The sequence below is a fragment of the Hipposideros armiger genome, unplaced genomic scaffold (genome assembly GCF_001890085.2).
Source record: "Hipposideros armiger isolate ML-2016 unplaced genomic scaffold, ASM189008v1 scaffold_16, whole genome shotgun sequence".
Classification (NCBI taxonomy): domain Eukaryota; kingdom Metazoa; phylum Chordata; class Mammalia; order Chiroptera; family Hipposideridae; genus Hipposideros; species Hipposideros armiger.
Genome location: NW_017731366.1, coordinates 3670267 through 3680400, shown reverse-complemented (window position 1 = coordinate 3680400; position 10134 = coordinate 3670267). Strand labels below are relative to the sequence as shown.

Below are 10134 nucleotides of genomic sequence, written 5' to 3'. Positions count from 1 at the left end.
CTAACATTTAATCAATCTTGTGGTCTTGGAATAAATTCAACTTGGTTATGATGTATTTGACACGTATGTTGCTGGGTTTGTTTGGCTAATATTTTATTTAGAGCTTTTGCATCCATGTTCTTAAATGAGACTGGCCTGCAATTTCCTTTTCTTATACTGTCCTTGTCTCTTTTTGGCATCATACTTACTAGACATGAGTATAAAAAGATTTTAGCGCATTCTTGCACAGTCTATTCTCAGAAGCAGTCTGGATAAGATGGCATTTATGAGTTACTTGAATGTTTGCTTAAACTTGTTTATAAAACCTTCTGGGCAATGCTTTATATATTTCATTAAGTTGAACTTCAACTTACATAGTTTGTTTCTGTATCTTTTAGCAGTTTTTTTTTTGTATTTGAATGATCAGTTATGACAGAAAACTTAGTTATGAAAGAGATATGTTCAGATCTTCCTCCATAATTGTGGATTTGTCAATTCCTCCTTATAACTCAGTCAATCTTGCATATGTATTTTTTGAAACTATCTTACCAAATAATTCTGAGATATCTTCCTGGTAAAGTGTTTCTTTTATCATAATTTAATTATTCTTTTTTGCCTTAAAGTCTATTTTTGACTGATGTTAATATAGTTGTTAGCTTTTTCTGAGTAGCATTTATTCAATATATTCTCCCCTCCCCCCACTCCCTTTAAATTTGTTGCTTTCAACCTTTCTAGATTCTCATGCTTTACATATGGCCCTTATAAGTGAAATATAGCTGGGGATTTTAAAACTATACCTGACAACCTTTGTCTCTTAATTGGAAAGTTTGTTTCATTAATATTTATAGTGATTATTGGCATATTTAGATTTATTTTTACCACATTATGTTGTGTTTTTTCATTTATCTTGCTCTGTGTTTTCCTTTCCTCCTTCACTGCTTTCTATTGAATATATCAAGTTTTTTGTTTTCTAATTCCCTCTATTCCTTCTGTTTGGATGTTCTGTTTCCTTTGGTTTTGGAGGTTATCCTTAAAAAGATAAACATTCTTTTACTAACAAAACAAAATTAATTAATTTCTGTATCATCCTCCTGAACAGAGGAAAGATTTTAGAATACTCAACTTAAAGACTACATTTTGGATTATTTTCTTAGCTCTTCTTTCCATTTCCTTAACATTCTCTTCGGCTTTGCCCAATTTGCCATCTAACCCATTTCTTGAGGTTTTAAGAAAATCGATTATTGTTATTTTTTTAATTCTAAAAGTTACATTTGGTCCTTACAAAAAAAATCCACCTAGTCTTTTTCTTTTTTCAGGTTTTCAATTCCTTCTTGTAGATCTTAAACAATTTAAACACACTTATTTTCTAGTTTCTAGCCGATATTTTAAATAAATGAAGTTCTTGGGGGAGGGGCGTGTAATCTCTTTGGGTTTCTGCTGTCATTTATGGTGGATTATTTCCTCATATGTTTAAATATTTTTCATTGTGAATTTATTTTTACAGTGACAGATAGCATACATTTCAATTTGAAACATGTGTGAAGGCAGGTCCAAAGTCACAAACTCTTAGGGACTCTGTAGTGGTCCACTGAAGAGAGACATGCTTAATTCTCACTTTCCTGTGCTAGGGCAAAGTGGGGCTATGCCTACGAAATCCAATATGTAACTCCCTGAGACTCCTGCTTTAGGTGAGGGTCTCACTTCCCACTCCCCACCCTGGCCTAAGCTTTGCTCTCTATGGTCATTAACACTTGGTTGTTATAGAACTGATAACCCTCTCCAGGGGGGCCCTAGCATCAGCTCTTGGGCTTACCATTCTGGTTTATGTTCCCTCTCTATCTTTTGCCACTAGATAGTTCCCTTTCATTTATTTATTTATTTATTTATTTATTTATTTATTTATTTATTTATTTATTTATTTTTGGAGGGGAGCTCATTTGTACATTTAAAATTTTTATTTTTATTATAATTTAAACACATTTCTAAGTGTTTTGTACAGAAGAGTTTTCAGCTTACATAGACCTCCATATATTGGCAGAAGCAGGAATCCCTAAATTTACTTTAAAAACATGATCTTTGACGCTAAGCCTAGTGGAATAATATATCTTACACATGTATCAGGTTATTAAAAACATACCTAAAATCCGTTTATTCCTTTCCTGTAGCTCTTTCTCATTTTAGGTTTACCAGTTTTGCTGTGTTGTCACTTTAATGTGTTTATATAAAAGTGTGCTTGCAACTCCAGAAGAATATAAGATGGAATAACTGGAAACGGACTTGGCTTCTCGAGCTATAGAAATTCTTACCAAGTTGGTTTATCTTGGAATCAGAGAGTAACTTTCACAGCTCAGACCTGTAAAACTGCTTCCAAAGGAGAAGTGAAAAAAGTTGTCTATATACAATGGGTTGTGAAATAATAAAAGCGCCCACAAAATGCCGAAACGAGGGTCTTGCTTTCACACCTCTATGCCCGCTGGATTATTTCTCCCCCAACCCCGTTCCCCTCCCTCTCATCCCTCAGTGCTACCAATTCAAGTTACAACAGCTAATCCTCAGGGGCACCCTGTTAGCCCAGTTTTCCCCCCTTTTTCCCCTCTAACCCTCCTCCAATTAATCTGCCTGCAGTGCAAACCTTTGTGGTTTTACTATTGTGCAACCTCCCTGTCTCTCTCTTGCCCTCCCCCTCAGCCCCCTCCCTCCCAAAATCAGGGGAACTCCCGTTACTGCAGTGCCACCGGCATTACTCATTCATCCCCATTCAGGCTTTCCCAGCGTTTATTAAGGGCTCTGGGCTCCTGCCTCTCACTCTCACTCTCCTCTGCTCAAACTCGGCTCACTGGAGAGGCTCTCGCTTGGTCCCCTCCCGCCAGCTGTGGGAAGTCACGGAAGAACTTTGTCTCTCTCCAGCGATGGATTTCCCTGCGATTCTATTTTGTGTTCTCTGGTCTGCAGTGCGCACCGAGAACTCGGATGATTATGAGCTCATGTATGTGAACTTGGACAACGAAATAGACAATGGACTCCATCCCACTGAGGACCGTAAGTTCATTTTAACTGTTTCTCTGCTAAGCCTACATACCCACCTCTTGGGGGGTCTAAAAAAATTATACATACAGTTTGGATCCAATGAAACGAGCTAAAAGTTATTGTTATTATTATTATTATTATTATTATTTTGCAAAAGAGAGAAGCGCTTTAGGAAAGGGGGAGGTTTCGAGAAGTTATTTCTGTCACAGATCTGTAAAGGGTTGAACCGTATGAAATCGCCGAAATTTGCCTGTTTTAGAGCCTACATGAACGGTAATTTCATAGAGTTCAACTTAATATGTACCTGCATGAACGGTTTCTGTCATTCTCGAGATATTTACCTGTTTTTTCCCCAAAGGTGTCCTTAAAGGAAAGCGGGGTGCTGGGGAGGGCCGTAACTTGGGACCACTGAGGGAGGTCAACTTTTTACAAAGCACACCCAAGGAAGGCCTGGGCGGGTTGGTAATGTGTGTGTGTCTCCCGCGCTCTAGCCACGCCGTGTGACTGCCGTTCGGAGCACTCCGAGTGGGANACACACACACACACACACACACACACACACACACACACACACACACACCACACTTTATTGGTTATGTTTCTCTGGAGAACCCTAACAGAGTACCCAACTTCTGCTATCACCTGTTGAGTTTTATGATTCTAGAAAAAGTAGAAAATGAGTTTTACGATTCTACTGTAGAAAAAGCTTTCAGTTAAAGATGGGTGTGTATAGACATGAGAGAGGAAACTTGAGGCACACATCCTGTTCACATACCCCAAAACATGCCTGGCTGCATGGATCTTCATGTATACAATGTATTCGTTACCTCTGGTTGCTTTCTCTTTGCGGCCACATGCAGAAGCCGTAGAAGATGGTATTGTTCTGGCTGTTCCAGCTGAGACATCAAGGCCAGGAGCTCTGTCAGGTGTCTGTTAATTGACTGAGGCTGCTTTTCATACACAGCAGGTAACACCCTCAATAACATGGTATTACCTGTTGAGGAAACAATACAGGGAATGATGATTTTTCAGCCCATGAACAATAACAATAACATTATAGTCAATGCAATAACCTTTCCACTTACATATCAAATAGCAGAAGCTGAGATCTAAGTCTTCTGCTGAAAATTAACACAGTACCTTATGCTACCTTTTCCCCAAAAAATCATGAAAGCACCATTTAAACCGATTCCATAAATGGAAATATTTTATGATATGATCAGCATTATTATCTAATGAAAAATTTTCCTGAGTAATGGACTATGGGGAAAGAGGGAACTTTGACAGTAACCAGACCACACCCTTGAGAAGGAAACAGTTCCGATAAAGAATTCCTGATGAGAACATTTGGATGCCGTTTAAGTGAAAATGAAGCAGTGTCATAAGCATGAAACTAAATGAAAGTGAACAACAAAAAAGTGCAAAGGAATGTATTCACGCTCCTGAGAGATCCAAGACATGATTTAGCCAGCTCACATATGGAAACTATGCTTTATTTTTGTGAGTAATTAGAAAAGTGGCAATGCAAATTTGAATCCCTAATTTCTGCACTATTTCAAGGGAAGTTTAGAGTTAGCTTATTTGTCACATGTGATTTGCCTCAAAGACATGTATGGACAACTGGATTTCAAATGGCAAAATCTCAAGAAAAATTATTACATAAACTAGAGGGATTTATCTGCAAACAACATATGGGAAACATCTGCCTATCACTTTATGGTATGGATTTTTTCTCAAAATCCTCTCAAGTGCTTAAGTGTCTCAGAACTGGTTCCTAGGGATTTTTGAACAAGAATTTTCTTGCCTATATTTACTTTAAATTTGGCTTTGTATATAGAAGATATACACAGAAAGAATCAAATAAGCAGTCATTGCCCATATGTAGGCCTTTATTAAATAATGGGGAGAAGTCTATATAAAAGGACATTTAGATGTGAGAATTAAGGAAAGAAGGCTAGCATTTTCAGAATGCCAATGACTAGACTTAATGAAGGGCTGATTCTGAATCAAATTGAATGTATTTGGCTGAAAATAAATAACGAGAATTTCTTTTTCCACATGTGGTTCATAGAATTAGTCTCAAACATATTTTAGTCAGATGCCCGTAAAATACAAGGTATTGGAAATAGTCAGGGTTTTCTTATAAAAAAATATTGTGTTCATCAGAAAATACTGTTTTATTTTGTTACTTTATTTTCTGCTTATTTTTACTAAGAGCTTTTCCTTAAAGGATTGGGAATTTTCTATGTAATGCCCAACCTATACAGGGCACATCAGATTATAGATCTTAGTTATGTGGCCAACTGAGCAATTGCTGAAAAAGGTCATGATAAATGGGGCTATCGTTGGAATTGAAGATAGGAAATTGGTGTAAGACTTTTTGGTACAATACTAAGGTTTTTGGGAAAACCTCAGATTAGTCATTTTTGGCTGACTTAAATTTCAATCAAATAATGCAAAAATAAATGCATAAGAACTTTTTTTTTAAATTAGAAGCTGATGAAGACATTTTGGTGTAGAAATCCTATAAATTCCATTCATAAACTAGAACATTCTTTTTAATTATGAAATATTCCAAGCCATTAGGCAATTGTAGACAATACTACAAGGAACACTGGTGTACTCACCAACCAGCTTTGCCAAAACTTAACCTTGTGCCATGATTCTTCTCATCTCCAATCATTTCCTTTGCTCCCCAGAGGCAACCACCATCCTGAAGCTGGTATTTATCATCTTCATGAATGCTTTTGTACTTTAATTGCCTATGTATGTACCAGTTACCATTTATAGAGTTGTTTTGCATGCTTTAAAATTTTGTATCAATAGTAGCATATTGGACACACCTCTTTGAAACATATTTTCTCCTCAGTCAACATAATGTTGAAGTTTTATCTCTAAGAAGCTCTCCATTTATTCTCATGGCTGTATAGTATTATATTGTATAAATATGCAACAATTGATTCATATACTCTGTGGTTGAAAGATTTCTTCTTCTCCCTCTCCCTCTCCCTCTCCCTTCCCTCCTCTCTCCTCCTCCTTCTTCTCCTTACTTGTTTTTACCAATTTGCTGTAATTTTTATACCTGGTTTTTTTTTTTTTTTGCATAAATGAGAGATATTCCATAGGGGACTGCTTCTGAGTTTAACTTGCTTAGAAATCACCTGGGCATCTTGTTAAAACACAGATACTGATTCAGCCAGTTGAGGGTAGGGCTAGAGAATCTGAATTTCTAACAAGCTCTAAGGTGGTGCTGATGGTCCCTGGATCACATAATTAAGTAGCAAAACAGTGGGTATGTTCCTGGGAATTAAGTTTCTACATGTTCCAAAATTTCTATGCAAAGTGGTTGTAATAGTTTTCTATAGCTGCCATAAGAAATTACCCAAAACTTAGTGGTCCAAAATAACACAAATTTATTACCATATATTTCTATAGTTCAGAAGTCTGACATGAGTCTCCCTGGGCTAAAATTCAGGTGTGGGAAGGGCAGGGTTCCTTCTAGGAGGTCATCTGTTTCCTTGGCTTTTCTAGTTTACAGAGCCCACCAGCAGTCCTTAGTTTGGGATCCCGTTCCTCCATCTGCACTGTCATCAACATAGAATCTCTTTGACCCTACTTCCATCATCACACCTCTTCCTCTGATTTTCTCTTCGGCCCTCTCTCTTTCACTTTTAAGCACCTTGTGATTACACTGGGCCCATCTGAATAATCTAGGAGTTTCTCCCTATCTTTTATAGCAACCTTAATTCCATCTTCAGTGCAATAAAATGTACCATGTTCGCAGGTTGTGGGGATTAAGACGTGGACATCTTATTCTGCCTACCACCATGATTACAACAACTTCCACATCCACCAGCACTTATAGGTGTTTCTGTTGCTCCACATCCTTGCCAACATTTGCTCTTGACAGATACTGTTCTTTTTTCCAGTCTGATGGAATGTCAGATGATATCTCATTTTTCTGTTTTAATTTCCATTTCCTTAATTACTTGTGAGGTTGAGCACTCTCTTTATATGTTTACAGGTCATTTCCTGTAAACATATGGCCATTCATTTGGCCATTTGGCTGAGAGGACATTAGGCCATTCATGTCCTTTGCCTATTTTCAATTGGAATGTTTGTATTTTCTTATTGATTTGTAGAAGTTCCTTATTTATTCTAGACACAAATTTTTTGTTATCAAAGTTGCAATCTTAATCTAGATGATTTTAAAAATTTCTTTACTTTATGGTTTATTATTATTATTATTATTATTAGTTACTGAGACATCTTTCTCTACCCTAAGTTCATTTAAAAAATCTCCTATATTTTCTCCTAAAAGCATTATGGTTTTGTTTTTGTATTTGTCTTTAATCCACCTGGAATTCAGTTTTGTACATATGAAGAAGGGATCTAATTATATATCATTTGAATGTTTATAAACCATTGTCCCAGATCCATTTACTAAGTAGTCAATTGCTTCCCTTCTGATATTTGTAATACCTCTTTCATATATAAGGTGTCCCTTGTGTCTGGGTCAGTTTCTGGGTATGTATCATACCTTCACCAATAACATATTTTCTTAATTACAACTTTATAATAAATCATTGTATCTCATAGGGCAAATTTCTTCACCTTGTACTTCAAATTCTTCTTGGCTCCTTTACATAAATTCTACCATTAGTTTGTCAACTTCCTTGAAAAACTAGGTTGAGATTTTTTTTTCCCCACATTGAATGTATAGACTAACTTGAGACAATTGGCTTCTTTGTGAAACTGAGTCTTCCCACTCAAGGACGTGATATATCCTTCCATCTGTATAGATTTCTTTCTGTCTTTCTTTCTTTCTTTCTTTCTTTCTTTCTTTCTTTCTTTCTTTCTTTCTTTCTTTCTTTACATTTTTCAATAAAGTTTTGTAATATTGTACTTTGTTTTTTTATTAAATTGATTCCTAAGTATCCCATATTTGTTGTTGCTATTATAAATGGAAGCTTTTTTTAAAAAAACATGTATTTTCAATTGTCTGCTGGTATTAAGAAAGCAACTGATTTTTGTTATGTTGATCTTTTATCCAGCAAAGCTTGCTCAATTCTCTTATTAATAATCTGTCTTTAGAGTCTCTTAAGCTTTTTGTATATGGAAATTAACTCAGAATAATTGATAACAGCTTTTAGTTTCTCTCTATCCAACCTTATTCCTTATGTTGCTGTTTTTTTGTTTGTTTGTTTGTCTTACTTAACTGGCTGGGACCTCCAACACTTTGATGAATAGAACCAGTGTCTATGAGTATCCTTTTGTTATCCCTGTTTTAAAGAGTATATTTCTAAGGATTTACCATTACGTGTGTATACGTTTCTATGTATTTTGGTATTTACGTTTTTATCAGTTTAAGTTTCTGTTTCCTAGTTTGAACATGAATGAGTGTTGAATTTTATTAAATGGCTTTTCTGCATCTGTTGACATGATTTTATGATTTCTACTTTATATTGTTAATGCAATAAATTAATAGATCTAACATTTAATCAATCTTGTGGTCTTGGAATAAATTCAACTTGGTTATGATGTATTTGACACGTATGTTGCTGGGTTTGTTTGGCTAATATTTTATTTAGAGCTTTTGCATCCATGTTCTTAAATGAGACTGGCCTGCAATTTCCTTTTCTTATACTGTCCTTGTCTCTTTTTGGCATCATACTTACTAGACATGAGTATAAAAAGATTTTAGCGCATTCTTGCACAGTCTATTCTCAGAAGCAGTCTGGATAAGATGGCATTTATGAGTTACTTGAATGTTTGCTTAAACTTGTTTATAAAACCTTCTGGGCAATGCTTTATATATTTCATTAAGTTGAACTTCAACTTACATAGTTTGTTTCTGTATCTTTTAGCAGTTTTTTTTTTGTATTTGAATGATCAGTTATGACAGAAAACTTAGTTATGAAAGAGATATGTTCAGATCTTCCTCCATAATTGTGGATTTGTCAATTCCTCCTTATAACTCAGTCAATCTTGCATATGTATTTTTTGAAACTATCTTACCAAATAATTCTGAGATATCTTCCTGGTAAAGTGTTTCTTTTATCATAATTTAATTATTCTTTTTTGCCTTAAAGTCTATTTTTGACTGATGTTAATATAGTTGTTAGCTTTTTCTGAGTAGCATTTATTCAATATATTCTCCCCTCCCCCCACTCCCTTTAAATTTGTTGCTTTCAACCTTTCTAGATTCTCATGCTTTACATATGGCCCTTATAAGTGAAATATAGCTGGGGATTTTAAAACTATACCTGACAACCTTTGTCTCTTAATTGGAAAGTTTGTTTCATTAATATTTATAGTGATTATTGGCATATTTAGATTTATTTTTACCACATTATGTTGTGTTTTTTCATTTATCTTGCTCTGTGTTTTCCTTTCCTCCTTCACTGCTTTCTATTGAATATATCAAGTTTTTTGTTTTCTAATTCCCTCTATTCCTTCTGTTTGGATGTTCTGTTTCCTTTGGTTTTGGAGGTTATCCTTAAAAAGATAAACATTCTTTTACTAACAAAACAAAATTAATTAATTTCTGTATCATCCTCCTGAACAGAGGAAAGATTTTAGAATACTCAACTTAAAGACTACATTTTGGATTATTTTCTTAGCTCTTCTTTCCATTTCCTTAACATTCTCTTCGGCTTTGCCCAATTTGCCATCTAACCCATTTCTTGAGGTTTTAAGAAAATCGATTATTATTATTTTTTTAATTCTAAAAGTTACATTTGGTCCTTACAAAAAAAATCCACCTAGTCTTTTTCTTTTTTCAGGTTTTCAATTCCTTCTTGTAGATCTTAAACAATTTAAACACACTTATTTTCTAGTTTCTAGCCGATATTTTAAATAAATGAAGTTCTTGGGGGAGGGGCGTGTAATCTCTTTGGGTTTCTGCTGTCATTTATGGTGGATTATTTCCTCATATGTTTAAATATTTTTCATTGTGAATTTATTTTTACAGTGACAGATAGCATACATTTCAATTTGAAACATGTGTGAAGGCAGGTCCAAAGTCACAAACTCTTAGGGACTCTGTAGTGGTCCACTGAAGAGAGACATGCTTAATTCTCACTTTCCTGTGCTAGGGCAAAGTGGGGCTATGCCTACGAAATCCAA

The 10134-nt window shown here is 35.2% G+C and overlaps 1 protein-coding gene across 6 annotated transcripts in view; it reads right to left on the bottom strand.

Annotated features, from left to right (window-relative positions):
- The window catches only part of VEPH1 (ventricular zone expressed PH domain containing 1), a 266782-nt gene that overhangs the window by 206807 nt on the left and 49841 nt on the right, over window positions 1–10134 (bottom strand). For all 6 annotated transcript variants that reach the window (XM_019627252.1, XM_019627261.1, XM_019627273.1 and 3 more), the window contains one exon: window positions 3834–4000. In XM_019627252.1, the coding sequence (XP_019482797.1) occupies window positions 3834–4000 (167 nt within the window). The remainder of the gene's footprint in view (window positions 1–3833; window positions 4001–10134) is intronic.